Here is a 22,036-nt window from a genome sequence, read left to right as displayed (position 1 = left end):
CTGGTGTCCTCATGTGGTCCAACCCGGTCTCCCGGACCGGTCCAGAGCCGGTTCTCACGCAGTGTCCCCTTCTCCCACCAGCCGTGAACGCAGCACCGCCCCTCCTCTGCGGGTCCGCCTCTGCGCCGCGAACGCACCGCGGCTGCGCCACGCGCACTGGAAGCCTGCCCGCGTGCGGATCCGCGTGGGCGCAGCGGAGGAGCGTCCTATAAAAGCCGGGATCCCACGGTCACACGCGCACGTCTCAGCCTCCGCTCCACGCGCGTTTACGTCCCGGAGAACCCGGAGAACCCGGAGAAGCCGGAACCGCAGGAACCCTCCGTCTATGGTGGAGACCGAGTCCCCGACAAGGATGTCCCGGACCGACGAGGTGCACCGCATCACCGAGAATGTGTACAAGGTAAGCCCGGCACCGACACCTGCAGCCCGGGGAGCCCGGGGAGGGGGACCGGGACCAGTCTGAGCCGGTCCCGGTTAAAGAGGATCAGGAGCGGTCACCTTCCCGGTGCGTCGTGTCCTGGAGTGACTCACACACCGGGAGGAGGAGCGGAGCTGACCGACATGTGAGGGCTGTGGACGGACTGGGGACCCCGAGGAACCCGGTCTGAGCCCCGGTCTGAGCCCGGGTCTGAGCCCCGGTCTGAGCCCCGGTCTGAGCCCCGGTCTGAGCCCGGGTCTGAGCCCCGGTCTGAGCCCCGGTCTGAGCCCCGGTCTGAGCCCGGGTCTGAGCCCCGGTCTGAGCCCGGGTCTGAGCCCCGGTCTGAGCCCAGGTCTAACGGACTCAGAATAGAACCAGTGACCGGAGATGAATCCGGTTTATGGGAAAACCACCGGAACCAGTTACCCGTTTAGTACCGATTAACCGGTTAGTGTCAGTTTAAGGTCTGGTTCGTGTGGGTTTAGTGTTGGGGTTCTGTCTGTGTTCGGTTGTTTGGTCGGTCGGTCAGTCGGTTGGTTAGGGTTATGTCTGTCTTAGGTCAGTCAGTTGGTCGATTGTTTGTTTGGTCGGTTGTTTGGTCGGTCAGTCGTGTTGGATCGGATCCAAACCTTTAAACCGGTCCCTCCAGATCCAGACTTCAGTCAGAAAATTCTGAAACCTGTGACAGATGGAGGTTCAGTGGAAGGAAACACTAAATGAAACAGTGGAATTCTGGGTAAAATGTGTCTTTCTACCAGTTTTTCTGCAGCAGGACTTGGCAGAGGGTTTACACAAAACAGAATAAAAAAGATGGAGAAGAACCCAGTGGGGGTCCAGTCCTGTGGGGGTCATCTACAGTGGGTCTGAGTGAACTGGATGAAGACCAGCTGTGTTCAGAGGTTTGGACCGCGTTGAACTGCAGGAGTTTAAGGAGGTCTATTATGGGATGGAGCTGGACCAGTCTGGTTCTCAGGGAAATAAACGTCTCATTGGTGGTGATGGGGGGGGGGGGGGGGGTGTTCCTTCATGTGAGGACGAAACCTGTGGTTGATCCAGACACCTCTATGAAAACCAGAGCCTGGTCCAGAGGAGGAAGTCTGGGCTCATCTGGGTCCATCTGGGTCCATCTGGGTCCATCTGGGTCCATCTGGGTCCATCTGGGTCCATCTGGGTCCATCTGGGCTCATCTGGGCTCATCTGGGCTCATGTGGGTCCATCTGGGCTCATCTGGGTCCATCTGGGTCCATCTGGGCTCAGGTGGGTCCATCTTTGACTGTTAAATTCTTCAGTGTAGTTTGTTTGGACTGAGGGACCGGCTTGGACCATGTACTGGTCCAGTTTTGGCCCAGGGACCCTATGTTGGACTGAACAGGACCCGTATGTGCATCCTGGGGGGCCGTCCCCTCTGAAGGGTCTACCTCAGGGTCTACCTGGGGGTTCCTTCCTGTTCTCGGCAGGAGCCCAGCTCATTGGAGGAGGATAATGATGCATTCGAGGGCTGTGAGCTGTGTGGGTGAAGGGGGCGTTCAGAGGTGTGTATTAATTCATTAAAGGTGCAGATGAACAGGAGTCTGTAAATGTCAGAGAGGAGGAGGAGGAGGAGAAGAAGAAGACCACCAGTCAGACATGTGAACACGTTTGGATGGGATGGTGTCAGCACCACCGTCTGGTCAACAGGAGCATAAATGATCATAAATGATCATAAATGACCATGAACCAGTGAACACAGGGCTGGATGTTGGTGTTTCCTTCAGTTTCATTCTGTTTCTGCTGCAGGAGCTGAACATCCAACATGACGCCATGACTGGTGTAAATATACAAACCACTTTTAATCGCTGTGTTTTCTGTTCACATTCACACTAAGGCTGTGTATCAGCAAGAGTCTGGAGGTACCACACAAATCACAATACTAGGATCACAACATGATATATCATGATAATGTTAAAAAGGCCATTTTTTTGTTTCTTTTTTTTTTTAAATGATTATTTCCTTGTAGAATTGAATTCCAGCAGAAATCTGCACAAATCCTAAACACATTTGTATTTGATCCCAACAGGATCTAATGTTCTATCAGCAAATGTTCCAACTGTGTTCAAACTGAACTTCTGTTTTCCAGACATTCCAGTTTCAGATCCTGTTCAAATGTTCAGATTCTATTAGTTCACAACTAACATCAGAACAGGATTGGAGTTCAATCCAAACAAAGGAACCAACATTATTGAATAAAAGAGTGTGAAATAAAAATAAATAAAAAAGAAACAAAAAATAAAAATGAACCTATACATTATCTGCATTTGAACAAATACCTAAAAATATCGATACAGTACTTTTTAATATTAATACAGTATTGTGAAATGAAATATCGCGATATATTGCAGAGTTGATATTTTCTTACAGCCCTAACTATAAGTGTTCTGTGTTTATGTTCACGCTGCATCAAATACCACACAGTCAGGGTGAGGTTTATTTTTTGGTGGTTCTTCAGTTGTTTTTCAGTTGTTTTGGTGGATTTTTTTTTTTTTTTTTGGGTGGTTCTTCGTTTGTTTTTGGGGCTTGAACAGATTAATTATATTTCAGTTTATTTCATCGGGGAAAATTGATTTGTAAAATGAGTAAATCTCAAACGGCGCTGGGTCGTGGACCAAACTAAAGCCGTACTGTGAGGTTCTGCTGTACCAGGGTTTGTGAAGGACCTGATCAGATGGATCCGTTGGTTTGATCTTCGGTTCTTCTGGAAGTCGTCAGGATGGAGCAGGTCGTGGAAGTTTCCCTCACTGCGATGCATTCACAGCCCTCTGCCTGTGTGGGTAAACAGAGTTTGTGCAGGTTGCGGTGGTTGTTGAACAAACACCATCTGTGTTTGCCCAGCGCTGGAGTTGGAATCCCAGCAGCCAGCGTCTGTGGACCGGCGGCGCCTCGCACTGGATTACAAACTAATCAGATCGTCAATAACTGATTTACTGCTTCCTTTACACCGGGTCGGAGTATGTGACAGATTTATAGACTGTGAAACGGAGGCGGTCATGTGATCGCAGTTGACACGTCGACGTAAACGCAAAGGAAACCCGACGAGACTGGATCCATTTACGCCAATAAGTTGATAATTGATTGATTTTAAAGACGTAAATAATCACATATTTTAACCAATAAAATCTAAATCTGTCAAAACTTTAAGAATAAAGTTCATCTTAATTGAATACTTAGTTTTATCAAAGGTAGGTTTATCTTTAGCAGAGGACTGGGGGATATACCGTTAGGGGTGTTAGAAAATATCGGTTCTACAATATATCGCAAAATCTAATTTCATGAAACTGTATCAATATTTAAAACGTACTGTGGATATTTTAGGTATTATTTCCAGTGCAGACATGACAGAGGTTTATTTATATATTTGTATTTTTTGGGAATCCTGCCTAGCTCTGTTATTGTATATATTCACATGGGTGTTTTATTCTGTTTTTTAACCAGGAAACAGAATAATGTTTTTGTGTACTAATATGTACTGTTGTGATATTGCAGGTAATACGTGTAGTTTTTAACACTGTACTGTTAAATATTGCTTATTTTACGGATCCTGAAAGCACTGTGTTCTGTTTGTGAGGCAGATGGCAGTTTTGATGGAAGTAACTGTTTAAAAAAAAAAAGAAACAAAAAAAAAAATGTCGAGTTATTACTATTGTGATATATTGTGATATATATCATATCATGATTCTAGATTATGATTTGTAAAAAAGACACAAAACAAAAAAAAAATATTGAGTTATTAGTATTGTGATATATATATTGTATTATGTATTACGTTCTTTACTTCTGTTATCGTCTCTGACTCCGGTAAAAACAGCGAACTTTATCCGTTTATCGGGTTCATAAACCAGAGTGCGTCCTTCAGCGTCCGACGCCAACGCTCCCTCCGTAAACATGGTCACGTTTCCCAGTCGGAGCTCCGCAAGGCTCCGCTCCAGGACCCAGAGGGAGTTTGGATTGGATCTGGGGGGGGGGGGGGTCTGCTGAACAGTTGATCCACAGTCACAGCAGGACAATCTGTTCAGGCTTTTCCTCAACACCAACACAAACAGCAGCAACTGTGTGTGTGTGTGTGTGTGTGTGTGTGTGTGTGTGTGTTTTTTATTGTCAGTTCATCTGAGTTTCATTTCCAGATGAGTCCTTTCCTTTATTAAAGGTGCAGTACTGATGTGTTTGTCCACAGACAGTTTTAGAACAGATCTGGGATCAGCAGCAGAATGAAGTTTACACCCTGTGTGTGTGTGGGGGGGGGTTCTGTGTGTGTGTGTGTGTGTGTGTGTGTGTGTGTGTGTGTGGGGGGGGGGTTATGACTGTTTATATAAGAGTAGACGATGCAGGTGAACGTCGTCCTCACATTAAACACCAGCAGGTTTTACCTTCAGTTCAGTCCAACACAACACAATATACACAAAGTATTCTACACAAACTATACCACACAATATACTACACAATATACTACACAAAGTATACTACACAACATACTACACACAATATACTACACAATATACTACACAAAGTATACTACACAAAGTATACTACATAAACTATACCACACAATATACTACACAAAGTATACTACACAAACTATACTACACACAATATACTACACAATATACTACACAAAGTATACTACACAACATACTACACACAATATACTACACAATATACTACACACAATATACTACACAAAGTATACTACACAACATACTACACACAATATACTACATAATACACTACACACAATATACACACAATATACTACACGAAGTATACTACACAACATACTACACACAATATACTACACAATATACTACACACAATATACTACACAAAGTATACTACACAACATACTACACACAATATACTACATAATACACTACACACAATATACATACAATATACTACACAAAATATACTACACAATATACTACACGAAGTATACTACACAAAATACCACAGACATCAGTAAATATACTACACAAAATACAGTATTTACTGATGTCTGTGGTATTTTGTGTAGTATATTTTTGTAGAATATTATTCTGATGTTGGTGGTATTTTGTGTTGTATACGTATACTATCTAAAATGCTTCCCTGATCCAGCCCTACAGCTCGACTCATAGCTTGAGGTCTTCAGGACAGCACCTGCTGATGGTTCCACACACCTGCTGATGGTTCCACACACCTGCTGATGGTTCCACCTGATGTTCCAACACTGTTTTAGCACACGCGGTGACAGGTCTGTTAAAGCTGTGGACCACGTCTATAGAATGACCTGCCTCTACACCTACGGTCCATGGACTCTGTACAGAGCTTTAAGAAACACCTCCAAACCCTCCTGTTCAAACAGGCTTTTTAGTCTCCCACCTGACCCAGGACCACCACAGACTGACTACACTCTATGTATTCATCATAACGTACTCCATGTGTCACCCCCCCCCCCCCCCCCCCCCCCCAGTCTCTCTATATCTCTATCGCTCTCTCTTTTCTCCTCCTTTACTCTCTCTCTCTCTCTTTAACCCCACCTGGTCCAGGCAGACGTCCATCCTTCAGGAGTCTGGGTCTGCTCCAGGTTTCTGCTGTTAAAGGGAACTTTTTCCTTCCACTGTCACCAATCACAAGTGTTTGCTCCTGAAGGATTCTGTTGGGTCTGTAAACTTAATTTGATTCTGATTTGAATTGATAAAGCACTTTGTGACTCTGTCTGTGAAAAGTGCTCTAGAAATAAAATTTACTTTACTTTACTTTACTTACTTTACTTTAAAATACCACCAACATCAGTAAATATACTACATAAATACCCCAGACATCAGTAAATGTACTACATACATACCCCAGACATCAGTAAATGTACTACATACATACCCCAGACATCAGTAAATGTACTACATACATACCCCAGACATCAGTAAATGTACTACATACATACCCCAGACATCAGTAAATGTACTACATACATACCCCAGACATCAGTAAATGTACTACATACATACCCCAGACATCAGTAAATGTACTACATACATACCCCAGACATCAGTAAATGTACTACATACATACCCCAGACATCAGTAAATGTACTACCTAAATACCCCCGTCATTTCTGTGGTGTTACTGCAGATCCTCGTGTGTGTATAATTCATCTGACACTGAATGCTAATGTTGTACTTGTACTCGTCCAAATATCAGTCCTTGGGATTGGAGGTATTCTTATTTGTGTTTTCATAACCTGATGATAGAACCACAGATGACACGTTCCGTTGTGTACTTGTGGGGGTTTTTTTTTTGACTCATCTGCTGGATCGTCACCACGTTTGTGGCTCATTGACACTTTTTGAATGTTTCCTGCATTTTCTGAATCTGAAACAAAGAAAAAAGACAAATCTGATACAAAAATGTTCTTGCGTGAGGCTCAACAACCACTGAAGATGTTAATTTTAGCTCCATTAAATGTGCGTTTAAAGACAGAAACAGACTTTACAACCCTAACAATTAACCTTTGAACCCTTTATATAAATAATGAAACTAGATGATGTAGGTCTAATTATGTAACTTTATTAATTCCTACAGTTTTTTTTATTGTCATTTATTTTCTTCCAACAACAATTTCACATTTTAACACACATTACATTACAAATCTTTATTTTCATTTCTGGGCTTATTTGCATTTTTTTTTACCCTTAGAAATCCAGATCATATTATTAATAAACCTGTTGTATATAAGCTGTTGGTGCTGCGTTCACTGACGTTGGAAAAGTCAGTTGTAGCTAAAGGGTTCAGTGTGGTTCAGGTTCTAATTTATCAGAAGTCATTTATTTAAAGTGTTCTGCGGCGTCTGTTAACGTGGTGCATTCGCAGGGCGTCCGACATTAAAGCGTCTGTTTATAATATTTATGTAACGTTTGTTCATTTATCATTAATTCCTACAGTTTTTTTTTTTTTTTTTTTATTGTCGTTTATTTTCTTCCAACGACAAATTCACATTTGAACACACATTTCATTACAAATCTTTATTTTCATTTCTGGGCTCTCTTGCATTTTTTTTACCCTTAGAAATACAGATAATATTATTAATAAATCTGCTGTATATAAGCTGTTGGTGCTGCGTTCACTGATGTTGGAAAAGTCAGTTGTATCTAAAGGGTATAGTGTGGTTCAGGTTCTGGTTCTGATCATTAAATTTATCAGAAGTGATTTATTTAAAGTGTTCTGCGGCGTCTGGGGTCTTCACCAACATCTGACAGACCAGTTACGTGGTGTGTTCACAGGGTGTCCGACATTGCAGCGTCTATTTCTAATGTCAGATCAGAATTGAACAGTCACATCCCTGCAGAGTCAGGAAACGGATGACGGAGAGAGGTGCATCATGGGATTTTCAGCTGAAATGTTATGTCACAGGCTGCACGGTCCATATTTGATGAAGGCGCCGTCACACGTGTGCAGATGCACATGAGAACGTGGACGTATGTTCGGTGGCGTTGTACACTCACTTTGTGCTCGGATGCGTCACGACACGATTACGACGGCGATCACCTCCTCCCTCCTCCCTCCTCCCTCCTCCCTCCTCCTCCAGCCTCATAACGTGAGGTGAATGGAGATGGGGTGCCCTCTGTCACGGGGGGGAATTCCAGCACGACCATATATGGAGCCGGAAGCCCCCCCCCTCCTGGTGAACGGGGAGCGCTGACTCCGCTGCCGCTCGGAGATAAGAGCATCTGAAAGGAAACGCTCACATAAGTGACTGCATTTCATCATCTGAGTGAATGAGCAGCAGCATTAATGGACCCCCCACCCCCCCACACCCACACACTTGTACAAGGCAGTAACAGCTCGTTCTAATGGATGGAACTCCTCCAGCTGCAGTTCTCTGATGCCGTTCTGACAAAAACCTCCACATTCACACAGATCTGAGCCCAGACCGTCAGCAGTGTCCACATGGGCGTCAGACTGTTAGAACCTTGCATCAGCATTCCACGACAAAGGAGGACCGTGGAGAACAGACCCAGACCAGAGCAGACCAGGAAACCTTTAATCATCCATTTAAAAGTTCAAAAACAGTTCCAGGTTCCCTGTACGTCAGCGTCCTGTTCCATCTGACTCCATCCCCAGTTCTGCTCAGGTTCTGTCACTAAGGCTCCGTTCACACTAGGGATGTGAACAATTAATCGACTAATGATTAACTGTCAATAAGAATTTGCTCTATTAAATTATTAATTGTTGGTTAATTGCCCTTTTCTGCCTGTCCACACCCGTCCACACCCGTCCACACCCGTCCACACCCGTCCACACCCATCCACACCCGTCCACACCCGTCCACACCCGTCCACACCCGTCCACACCCATCCACACCCGTCCACACCCGTCCACAGCGGTCCAAAGGCTGCTGGTTTGTCCACGCTGGGATAGGCGGTCATCGAACCGGATCATGGTGTTGATGAGTTAGAATGTCTGTATGGACATGGAGGAGGAGCCAAACAGACCGACTGTCTGTTTGTGGGTGGAGCCAAACAGACCGACTGTCTGTTTGTGGGTGGAGCCAAACAGACCGACCGTCTGTTTGTGGGAGCGGTGCACCTCTGAATAAATCCAGGCACAAATGCGTGGTCGGTATCAGTGTTTTCCTGGAGGTTGGTCTAGTCCAGGGTCAGTCAGACAGAAGTTAAACCTCCTCCAGACTCCTGGTCCAGGACACAGGTGTGGAATGCATCTGTGAAGCTTCAGGAGGAAAAGAGAAATGAGCGAAAAGATTCACTTTCACTTCTGTGGGGGGGGCACAGACTGCCCCATTCCCCCATAGTATTAGAAGGAGGACTGAAAGTGACGCACATATGCACGTAGTTACCAACCAACACGCACGCATCCCCAGAGTACACACACACACACACACACACACACACACACACACACACACACACACACACACACACACCAGCAAAATGCACATGTGTGCCCCCCCCATTCCACCCCACCACACCAACAGATGAATTCCACTGGAAACACTGACTGTATCCAATGGTTCAAGAAAACAATCATTAAGGAAAATGACCTGGTTTTATCATGAAGTATAGAAACAATATTTAGCTTTTATTCTTCTAGACTGTAATGAAAAAGAAATTCAGGTTCTCAGGAAAATCGCCGCTTATCAATTAATCGTTAATCAACTGATAAGGTCAACCAACTAATGATTAATGGATTAATCGTTAATTTGCATCCCTAGTTCACACAGCAGGTCTTAATGCACAATTCAGATTTTTTTGATGAGATCTTTTTTTTTGCGTCAGGACCTGGCTCAGATGGTAGAGCGGGTCGTCCAATAACCGAAGGGTTGGCAGTTCGAATCCCACTCTGTCCTTGTCATGTGCCGTTGTGTCCTGCTTCACCCTCCTGGTGTCTGAATGCATATGAATGTTTGGTGGTGGTGGGAGGGGCCGTCAGTCTGCCCCCCCAGGACAGCTGTGGGTACAGGTGTAGTTCACCTCCACCAGAGGGAGAATGGATAATGGACCCACTGGAGGCCCTTTGAGTATGTGTTCATAGAACAGCACTACATTTACAGTATTCTATAATCCTACTATAAACACACGTTCTGTGTCCCATCGCTGGTCCATCACAGGAGGACGTTGTACTGGTTTTCCTCAGCCTTCACAGGCCCCATCGTCACCAAACTCACCAAATGAATTCAAACATTCCCTGACTGTCCACTAGGCACAATTTAATGTCCATATTCAAATGGTGTCAGGTATGCTGGGCCATTCTAGCCTCTGTCTACTTTGAATTCTTCATCCCTGCCTCCATACTCCATTTTCAGAAGTGGTTCTGCTGCTGTCATGACATTTCTCCTGTTAGCAGACAATGCTAACATGTGAAGGCTGCAGTTCACTACCGCTGGATGAATGGAATCATACCTGACAGACCAAACACATCCATGCTCTTTCCTTCATGCCTCACATGTTTGCTCCAATTATTACCTGCACATGCAGGATTAAATGGTAGTTTACAAATGGATAGTGGTGGCAGACAAGTTCTACTGATCATGCTATTGTACAATGGCACTAGTTATAAACATTAATCCAATCCTAAAACCATTAAATCCAGTGGGTGGATTAAAAATCTGTTTGTTTTCTGTTCAGATCCTGGACTCCACTCAGTTGAATACGTACGTGTTTAAACTCCAGTGGGTAAACACTTCTTATCAGATGACTTTGAGTGTGAATCAGCTGATCAAACAGTGGAACAGTTCCTCTGATATGAACCCAAACATTAGTGTCCATTCAAAAGAATCCTGTTTTTAACTCAGATTCACAGATTTCTGTTTGTAATGGACTCCTTTTGTAACTGTAGTTTTGTGTGTGTGCATCTACACACACTGAAGGTCATCTACTGTGGGTGGTCGCCGTGGAAACAGGAAGCCTCCTGTGGTGGTGTGAGTTTGGACGGCGGTCAGCGTCCAAGGTGACCTCTGAGTTTGGAGTCGGTCTGGATTTAATTTACCTGAGGTTCAGACTTTAACACTGTTCATTTGGTTTCATTCAGATGATGAGGAGGATGATGAAGATGAATCCACTGACGGGAGAGTTTCACTGAGTCCTGTGGTCCAGTCTGACACCAAACTGAATATATACGCGTAATATATATGTATAAGACGTTTACGGATGTTTATGGACATTTACGGACACTGGGATGATGATTGTTGGTTTGTACAAAAATACAGTTTGTAGAAATGGAACAAAAGGTGAATTTATAGAATCTGTGTCTAATCAAACTAATTTATATAATCAGATGCGTTTATATAATTTGTATCTTATCAGGCTAATTTATATAATCTGTATCTAATTGGATGAATTTATATAATCCATATCTAATCAGTCAAATCTATATAATCTGTATTTTATATAACCTGTATGTAATTGGACTAATCTATCTAATGTGCTGCAGGTTCGAGTCTTGGACCCTGCGCTCAGACCTTCAGTGGTCTTCATGGTTGAGGTGGTTCTACTTTGTTCTTTTTTTTGTTCTTTTTGGTTGTATTTTGGTTCTATTTCTGGTCTGTTTGGGCCTCCTGCTGCCGTCTCCATCTGTGATTGGTTGACGTGGCCTCAGCAGCAGCTTCATATTCATTTACACTCGACATGATGTGAGTCATCAAACACTCATGGTGCTTTCAGCAGGTGGACTCACATCCTGCTGTTGTGGTTTTTGTTGACACGGGTCGGACTGAACCTGAACCTGAATCCACCACCGTCTGTTTGTTCGCTTTCATCTGGACTCAGTTTACTTTTAATTTAAAGGGTTAATGTGGCGTTTAGTCGTTGACGCTTTACTGGGTTTAAGTGTCTGATCTGTCCTGAAAAACCAGTCTGTTCTGCACATGTGCGGAAATACCACATCCTGTCATCAACGATATTAGTCATTTATTAAAGGTTTTTCTACATCTGTAATTAAAGGTGCGGTAGGAGATGTTTTCCTGCAGTATTTTTTACTATATTCTTTAAAATACCCTTCACGCCCCGATTACAACCAATTAATTAAATGCTCTAACACAAATATAAAAATTTTAGTCACCTGTGGAATGGACAGGACTGAAAAAACACCATCCAATCCATTTAACCGACCCACTGAAATTATTGAACGGGGATATGTCTGTCAAACTCAACTGACATTTGTCCCTCCCCCCTCTGTTTGTACGCCGCTTCGTGCATGAATCGTGCGTTCTCAGAGGTTTGAAGCAACTGGTACAGGAAACGAAGACAGAGCCAGTTTATATTAGTTATATTAGCCAGATTAGTTATGTTAGCTGTATTAGTTTTATTAGCTATATTAGCTATATTAGTTTATATTAGCTTTATTAGTTATATTAGCTGTATTAGCTATATTAGTTATATTAGCTATAGTAGTTTATATTAGCTTTATTAGTTATATTAGCTGTATTAGCTATATTAGTTATATTAGCTATAGTAGTTTATATTAGCTTTATTAGCTATATTAGTTATATTAGTTATATTGGCTATATTAGTTATATTATTTATATTAGCTATATTAGCCCTATTGTATTGTAGCTATATTGCAGCTAAAATGTAGGTGCTTGAACCGTTTTTCCAAGATCTCCTGCCCCACCGCAAAATGAAAACACAATCCTCGTATTGTCGTGCAGGTTTGGGATTTGATTGAAACAGAAGTGCGTAAAGTCGGTTTTTCCATTAAATCACAAATGCAATGATTTGTTTATTTGTTATTGTGAGATGACATGAGAAGTCATTCCATAAACATCAACGTAAATATGGTGTTTATTTACAGATATTTAATCAAAAAGTGTGAGTTTTGGCAAAATTCTCCTTTTTCCATTACATTTCTATGCGCAAGTTAAATTCACACAATTTGAGAATCAATGGAAAAGTGACTATTGTTAATTTTGACAATTGAGTAGAATTCACTCTGAAAATCTGACACTGGCCACAGAGTAAATTTTACTCTACTTTTGAGTGGGATCAAATGTTATCTGAAACAGAGTTAAATTCAACTCTGTAAGAGTTAAATTGACACTCTGTTTTTTTTTTTTTTTTACTGTGTGTGTGAAACTTTTACCCACTGGTGGAATGTGACGTATGTGGTGGAACCGGTCGTTCCGTCGTCGTTCATCGTCCTCCGCTCGGTCGGAGTTTCATCTGTTCAGTTTGTCTTTATGTTCAAACTCAGACCTTCTTCACACTGTGATCGGTGTTGGATGAAGCTCCTGTTCACCTGTACTCTGTATTTTACCAGCCTAGTTTCCTAACACCCCCCCCCGTCCTACTTCTGCTTCTTCTGGATTTTTCCATGTGTGAAGGTGACTGTGGACAGGAGGCGTCTGTCGTTTACTCAGTAAAACACGTGGAATGAATACAAGAGCAAACACACTGTACATAATAATTAAATACATCAGACGTATAAAAGAGAGCAGGTAGAAGATCTGGACAAACAGGATCAAACAGTAGAAGGTGCAACAATAAACTGTAAAATGTCTTTTTTTTTCAGTAAGAAGACAGAAAACATAACCCTGATGATTTCCTGCAGATTCATGGACATTCATTCGAAAAATATTCAGTAAATGAATTATTTGCAGCCCAAATGGGGGTAAGCCGTTATAGATTATAAGAAAAATAAATCATTTTTTCTGTGCTAATTGTAGATGTAAAATAAAATAATGACGCTAGAAACATTGGTTTTGGTTTTTTTTTATTTAGAATATCAAAATTTAAAACCAAATACAAGGAAAAACAATATATAAATAAACTAGAAAAGCACTCAGAGTGCAGACCTCCGCCAAGGCAGATCAGTTCTGCCCCGATCACCACCAAGATGTAATCATTTCTTCCTTGTGTCAGTATCAACATTTCCTGAAAATTCCATCCAAATCCATCCATAACTTTGAGTTATCTTGCTAACAGACAAACAAACAGAGAAACAAACAAACAAACAAACCCAGATGAAAACAGAACCTCCTCCGTTCCTTAGCAGAGGTAATGAACAGAAAATGGCAGATAGTCAAAAAATGAACAAAAATGAATAGAAAATGAAGAAAATAGTGAAAAAATGAACAAATATGAATAGAAATTTAAGAAAATAGTCAAAAAATTTATAAAAATTAAGAAAATAGTCAAAACATTAACAGAAAATTAAGAAAATAGTCAAGAAGGAATAAAAATGAATAGAAAATGAAAATAGTCAAAAAATGAACAGAAAATAAAGAAAACAATCAAAAAAATGAACAAAAATGGATAGAAACTTCCTTGTGCCAGTTTCAACATTTCCTGAAAATTTCCTCCAAATCCGTCCATAACTTTTTGCTAAAAGACAAACAAACCAACCCAGATGAAAACAGACCCTCTGGTCAGAAGGTAAAAACACTGTGTCTTAAATGTTGGTTGTGTGTGTTTTTCTTCCTCTTAGATGAGCGTACGGTCCTTTTTGTTTTTTTTTGGCTCTTTCATGTCGGTCACCTGCTTCAATAATGCGAATGCAAACAGATGGAAACAGACGGACGCCTCGTTCTGCCGCTAACGGAGCGAAAATCAATTAACAGCTTCAGACAGTGTTGAGTTCAGATCTGCTGCTGAGAGCCGGTCTGCAGCCAAAACCTGGGTTTATTTTTACTCTATGCAGGGGAAAGGGTGGGGGGGCAGTGGGATGGGATGGGGGGGTTAGCTTAGCTGCTCAGTCTGCCTTCACCCAAAACTCCAAATCTGTGGACGTGCACACAAACCCATCAACTGTCAAACCCATGTAGGACACACACTTCCTGTTAGTTTCCTCCGTCGTATTTGGACCGAACGTGCGTCGCTCTCGGTTCTGCGTCATCTTTGAATCCCTTCGCTCGTCCTGCGTCTCTTCGGTGAAACCCTCCCGCTCATAATCACATCGGTTTCCCCAGTGACCCGACTAACCAGCCGTCTGTCCTGTTTGTGTTTCAGTCCATCATGGAGCAGTTCAACCCCTGCTTAAGGAACTTCATCGCCATGGGGAAGAGCTACGAGAAGGCGCTGACCAGTGAGTACCCCCCACACCCCCCACCCTACCCCCCCTGTCTTTTTTCCTCCTTCTGTCCTTCTGTGTTTTTGTTCTGATCGGGTGAAAGGCCTGACCGGTGCTTGACGCTGCTTTTATCTTCACCCGTGGTCCCGACGGTCTGTACACGAACCTGACGACACGTTTTAGTGTCAGAAAACCGGTTCCGCTGGTAGAGGAAGTAGAAGGTTCCATTCCTGAATGAACCCTTTAACCCCTGAGCCCTGATCCCAGGTAAAGGTTCATGTATTTAGTGGTTTTATTGGGGCGCTAGGCGGCAGAGTAAACCGTGGGTGAACAAGGTTTAATCATTTAAAACACAGGGATTTGATCGTGATGTCTCGATCTGGATTTTTATTTTTTTTGGGATTAGTTTTGCCGATACCGATCCGATACAGACTTTTTACAGTGAAATTTCGATTTAAATTCGGAGTCATTATTTCTCGGTTCTTCTTCTATTATTTTCCTGTAGATCCCAGTTGGTCTGAATGTGGAACCTGAACTAAAACATCTGACACCTGTGACTGAAGAACTGGAGGATCATTTTTACACTTTCCAAATTCAGACTGTGAACGAATCAGAACCTTATATTTTCCACTGCTGTAGTGCATCTATGGACAGTTTATTTGTGGGTCTGATTGGGGCGGGTCAAATAATTCTACAAAAGCCCCGCGGGTTAAAAAAAACCCCCGACTTGCGCATCACATCCGTACCTCAGAATGAGTCCAAGTGGAGCTGCAACCGATTAATCGACTAGGTCCTTGAAGCCAATGCAAAAATTACCCTATGCAATTAATCAACTTGAATTGATTAAAGGGAAATATTCCATTGCAGTTTTCCTGAACTGAAGCTTTGTGCGTCACAATAAGCGTCTGTGTGAAACACAACAGTGGAACCAGTGTTTAACATCAGAGAAATGAAGGAAACAAAGCTTTGATTCAGGAGAATTGTGGTTGAATGATTTTTTTGTATCATTTTGAGTCGATTAATCAGTTGCAGCTCTAAGTTCAAGCACAGAGTGAAAGTGAAACGTGTAGACGCTTTACTAGTTCCTCTGTTGCTGCCTTTCCACTACATGGTACCGGCTCGGCTCAATTCAACTTGACTCGGCCTTTTTGCGTTTCCACTATGAAAAAGGACCTGGAATCTGGTACCTGGTACTAGTTTTTTGGTCTCACCTCCGCTGAGGTTCCAGGACTGGGGACCAGATACCAGAAGGTGACACTGTGTAAACACTGCAGACCACTGATTGGTCAGAGTCATGTCTATGCCCCGCCCTTTTACAAAAAACAGATGCAAAAGTTGACAGTAAATCTGTCGGTAGGTGAATCCACATGATGACAGTAAACTGTGAAACTCCACCATTCAGTCAGGAGGTTCAGTCTTTGGTGGAAAACGTAAAAATTCAACATGAGTTTGACGAGACAACAGGCAACGAGCGAGTTTATCAGCAACTCTGAACAGACGACACGGAAGTAACGTGTCGCATCGCTATGACGACCAGGTACTGTAAAGTGGGTAGTATCCTGGAATGGAAACGGTCTGGAATAGGACCTGGTACCAGAGTGGAGTGGAGTCGAGCTGAGCCGGTTCCATGGAGTGGAAACGCGGCAGAAGCCTCCCGCTGTTGTGCAGCTTTTCCCTACCACCAGCAACTTTAATTTGAGGGGGCGGGACATTTGCCCCTCCCCCTTCCCGAACCGGGCCCAGATTGGCCTGATCTCATAACTAGGGATGTAACCATATAAAAATTTAATATCACGGTTATTGTGACCAAAATTATTACGGTTATCCTTATTATCGCGGTATTGTTGAAACTGTGCTCAAAATATTCAAAAAGTACTGATACACACACTGAAATAATTTAACCAAGTTGTATTTTGAAGAAACAAAAAAACAAAAAAAAAAACAAATAAAATAGTAGGCACAATGTACTTTTTGTTGCAGAAACATTCAAATATTAACATGTAAACATCAAACATACAAATGTGCATTAAAGATGGAACCGTATGGACACTGTTGGACCATTTTCCAAATCAAGTTTGAGTTGTTTTAGTTTCTTTTTCAGAGATAGATAGATAGATAGATAGATAGATAGATAGATAGATAGATAGATAGATAGATACTCTCTTTTTCAAAATGCAATAATCAAACACTGTTATCATGATAATCAGAATTTAAACGGTATCACTAACTGTGGTTTATCGTTATACTGGTAATCGTTACATCCCTACTTGTGACTAAATCCGATCAGATCAGAGCTTCTAAAAAGTGCCAGATCGTCAGCCGATACCCATCTGTAGATCGGATCGGGACATCCCAAGTATTTGAATTTGTAAATAAGTCAAAAACGTTGTAAGATGCATTCGAGGCGACTGTCGACGTCTGTTCAGTCGTACAACACCAGAGAAAAGGGCCTGATTGTTTTGACAGTTGAATGGATCCAAATGGGACGGTTGTTGTAATTCATGACATATTTGTATGTGGAGCCTGAGGACACATGACATGTACGTGTTGGGCTGAAGCTGAAGCTGTGGAACTGCTGTGTTCCATCTCATGTTCATACACATCCATCCAAAACATGCATCTGTGTGTCTGCATGAGGGAGAACGTACAAACGGCGGAACACCGAGTTAAAGAGCGACGCTAAGAAAGGTCTGGTGGGAAACAAGTGGAGCAGGAGCCAATGGGAAGTGGAGCGGGGGGGTGGAGGTAGAATAATGAGGCCCCCACGGGAACCGAGAAGGAGAGCAGACGGAGCCGGTATCCAGGACGAGAAGAAAAAATAAAAATATATATGGAGGAGGGCAGAGGAGGGTGGAGGAGCGGAGGTAGAAATGAGACGGAGTTTGACAGATTAAAGACCAACAGCATACAGGAGCATTTAGCACCATGTTAGGGTTTAAGGGGAGTAGAGGAGGAGTAGAGGAGGAGTAGAGGAGGAGTAGAGGAGGAGCAGAGGAGGAGTAGGATGATGGTGGTGACAGGGACATAAAGGGTCCAGAGGCCGTCTGTTCATGAGTCTGAGCCACAGACAAACGTCCAAATATGGACTCATTTAAGATCATCGATCAGACTGAAGTAAATGAACAGGTTTAATACGACGACATGAAGCTGAAACACTGAAACCCTCTGTTAGTGTTTTCCAGCAGTACCTTCAGTGTACCAGTAGTACTCGTAGTACCAGTACTTCATACCAGTACACATGAACAGACTGAACAAGGATCATTCAAGGACTATTTAATAATGAAGATGGAGCTGATTTTAAAAAAAATCGGACCAGTGTCCCTGTATCTTAGCGGCCAAATTCAAAACTTTGGGAAATGTATCCAGATCCATTTATTCTCCCCCAGTTCTGTGTATTTATTCTATTACAGAAATAGTCTATGTTTTGGTCATATTCCAATCAGATCTGTAAAAAATTCAAATTCACACTTGATATCATTGATACTGATTTATTGGATCCATCCACTTCCTATCTGTTATAACGGGGACATTTTTTGAAGTCGCACCAAATCCAGAATCAGATCCGGATCCAAATAATTTCAATACCTTGTGTTGACATCATCATACAGAAGCTGTAGACCAAGTCTGAAGTCAATCGGAATTGGAGTTTCGGAGAAGATGACGATTGAAATTTTTGTAACGAACGACAGACGACGACAGACGCTGCATGATGACAGTAGCTTACAGCCTGTCGGCCGGTAAGCTAAAAACCAAAACACTGAACCTGAAACAGATGAACCATCATCTGATATTAGTCGTTAGTTACTGGTTAATTATTTCATCAAACTGCTTCGATGTGTAATTTTGTAAAAGTTAATTTTAGTTGATGTTTCGTTAGTTTTTTTCGAACAAATCAAACAGTTCTTATATAATTTTCTCTACGCTGTTGATAAAAACCTAATTTGTGCCATTTTGAATTAGTTTTAATGCATGAGTACTGAACATTTAGTGTTAGTTTAGTGTTTGTTGGATCTGATGGTGGTTGATTGTTGCTCAGTGTTGGTGTGGTTGGTTCAGTGTCGGCTGTTTGTCTTTCAGACAGTTGAAGCTCGTTGTCGCTTACATCCAAACAATTGTCAAATTATTTCAACATAAATTCGTCCTCCGTTCCTTTTTAAGAAAATGCTCAGTGACCTTATCGTACCAAGTAAACAAGAAAACGTTGGAATTCTGTTAAATCTACCCAGTTAGTCCAGTGGTTGTGTTTTCTTCCAGGTCAGTAAATGAACAGTTCATTTGGTTTCTGTGATTTCACAGCAGAATGTGTGACGGTATTAAACTGTAGGAGCAGATCTGAAAACAGCTGTCAATCAAACCGCATTCAGCCTTTGGACCCGTCCTCCAATCAGCACGTGGAAGCTCGGCGTCCGGCCCGGCCGAGCTCCGCCCACAGCTCCGAAGTGAACAACATCCAGTCCACTGATCTGGGATCAAACTGATTCTGAACCAACTGGTCTGAGAGATGAACGTGTTCCAACACATTTGGAGTCAATGAAATGAAAACAACTGAACAGATTTGAGCATTTAATGGGAGTCATTTTAGGGGCAGATGATGCTGCGTTCCAGTTCCACCTGTAACTGCTGTTCTTCCATCCTTCTACTGGTGTAAATGCACTGGAATGTTCAGTCAAACCTGGGACTTCCACCCTGAACTCGTACTAGATCCATGTTCTCCCAGTTCTGAGTTCTGACGTCATGTAGCAATGGCGCCCCCCCATGGATGAGGTGTTTATGCAGATTGTTTATTAAAACTAGGTATTGATCTGATATTATTTATCTGCAAATGTTCTGCAGAATCAGCAGCTGCTCTAGTGTTAGCTAGTTTTCAGTCCAAGGAGTGACAGAATAAATTCAAACCAAATCTGAATCCAAATATACAAAGAACATCAGAGGTAGAACAGCTTCTGTCCTTCTGCACCGTTTTTCCTGTTTTCTCCAAATAAACAAAGAACAAACACCTCTGGGATAGAAATGACTATAAATGAACATAACGTACGGTCCACCATGGTGGTTTGTTTACATCTAACTTCCACAATTCCTTGCGCTCAGGCAGTTTGGTGTGACTTGCCTGGAACGTTACAAAGTTGTGAGTCGTGGTTTGAAGTCGTGACTTACGGTCTCAAAAAAACGGCCCTGAACGCAGCATGAGCTTCCACTGCAGTCCGTGAGAAATCACCTCTGATGGACATGTGTGGAGGACCTCAGAGGGACCAGGTCCTCTGTCCTCTGATGGTTGGTGTTGGTTCTGGTGCCGGTGTTGTTCGTTCTGCAGCCCCCCCCCCCCCCCCCCAGCAGGTCCGGTCCAGTCAGACCAGGATAAAAATAACCGTCCGACTCCCTCAGAGGGGATTACACTTCATCAATGCCAGGCAGCAGCACAGAGCCGGCCCTGCTGGAAACCGACCAGCACTGCTGCGGTTGTACCTGAGGGGGGGGTACAGACTCAGAGTGGGGGGATGGGAGTGGGGGGGGGGGGGGGGGGGGGTTCAGATTATCCACTGATTCAGAAGGCCTGCTGGTTTGGAAGTGGCCTTTACAGACACATGTGGTCTAGTGTCGGCCAACATGTGGGGTGGGTCCTGGGGTCAGAGGGGGATCAGTATTCACCTGGTACATGGTCCTAGAACCAGAACCAGCTGCTGACCTCTGACCTCTGACCTTTGGGCCCTTGTAAAATCTCAGTAGGTTAAAGGTGGGGTAGGAGATCCTGGAAAACCAGTTGGAGTCAGCTACATTTGGAAAATACACATTTCAAAAGTCCAGTGCAGATTTCTGCTGTAATTCAATTCTTCGAAGAAAAGATCATTAAGAAAAAAAAAAAAGGAAACAAACAAAACATTGCCTTTTTAACAGTATCATGATATATCGTGATATATTGTATCGTGATCCTAGTACTGGGGTTTGTATCGTATCACCAGATTCTTGCCGTTACACAGCCCTAATATTGACCTTTTTCACTACAAACCAAACAGGAAAAGCTCGTCTGTTTCAACCATATTAACCTGAGTTTCAGTGAAACATGGGCTGGTTTTTGTCGACACTGACCGTGCGTCTGTCCATGGGTGTCCTTACCGGTCCATGACCTTCAGATAATCCTCACCTGTCCCACCTGGACTTCACTGGACGCAGCTTTAATTCTTTTCCCTCTTTTCAGCTTTAATGTGCAGTGTGTTGGATTTAAGAGGATGGAGTGGAACCTCATTTTAGTGGATCATCAGAAGGAAATCACAGCTGTTGTTTCTGTCTCTGAAACAGTGGTTTTCAAACCTTGGGGTCGTGGACCCCACCTGGGGTCGCCTGGAATTCAAATGGGGTCGCCTGAAATTTCTAGTAATTGATAAAAACAGAAATAAAAAGTTACTTATAAAAAATACATGGTGAGTTGAGAGAGACCATCACATACATAACAGACGTAGGGATGGAACCATATGAACATTTCATATCACAGTTACTGTGACTAAAATTATCATGGTTATCGTTATTACCACGGTATTATTGTTTCCTCCACCAGGAGGTGTTGTGATCACTTTGCTTTGTTTGTTTGTTTGTTTGTTTTCATCTTCAGTGTAAAACTCTTCCACCCATCTTTCCCAGATCTTCCCCACAGATAGGCCTAGGCCCTGGGACCAACCCAGTCCATTTTGGTCCCAGTAGGACAGAGTTCAAGGTCACAGCAAGGTCACAACATCTACAGTTTTCCATCTGTCATCATTGAGACATTTTCCAAAATTCATCCAAAATTCCAAACGACTCCGATTCTCCTCCAGTTGGATCCACCTGTAGCTTAGAACAACCTCTTGTATGTGGAACTAAATTGTCCACATCCACTGTGGAATGTGGACTCTGTGGACATTTACACTGAACACTGAAAATCCCATTTACCACACATTTAAATTTAGAACTCAACTAATACTGATGTGAATTGAATCTAATTGGACAGACACATGACTGGGACCAGATTCAACTGTTTCTGTGTATGGAACAACCTGGAAACTGTTGGATTTACACAGACAGAGTGGATCCACACATGCACAGCGTTCAGGGTGAAGG

The 22,036-nt window shown here is 42.8% G+C and overlaps 1 protein-coding gene across 6 annotated transcripts in view; it reads left to right on the top strand.

Annotated features, from left to right (window-relative positions):
• The first annotated feature begins 200 nt into the window (after positions 1-200).
• LOC115410119 (brain-specific angiogenesis inhibitor 1-associated protein 2-like) overlaps positions 201-22,036 on the top strand; it is a 68,734-nt gene continuing 46,898 nt past the window's right edge. For all 6 annotated transcript variants that reach the window (XM_030121574.1, XM_030121573.1, XM_030121572.1 and 3 more), the window contains exons 1-2: positions 201-400; positions 14,887-14,962. In XM_030121574.1, the coding sequence (XP_029977434.1) occupies positions 326-400; positions 14,887-14,962 (151 nt within the window). In that variant the 5' untranslated portion in view covers positions 201-325. The remainder of the gene's footprint in view (positions 401-14,886; positions 14,963-22,036) is intronic.

Source organism: Sphaeramia orbicularis, chromosome 19, assembly GCF_902148855.1.
Source record: "Sphaeramia orbicularis chromosome 19, fSphaOr1.1, whole genome shotgun sequence".
NCBI lineage: Eukaryota > Metazoa > Chordata > Actinopteri > Kurtiformes > Apogonidae > Sphaeramia > Sphaeramia orbicularis.
This window is presented reverse-complemented; position numbering and strand designations above follow the sequence as displayed.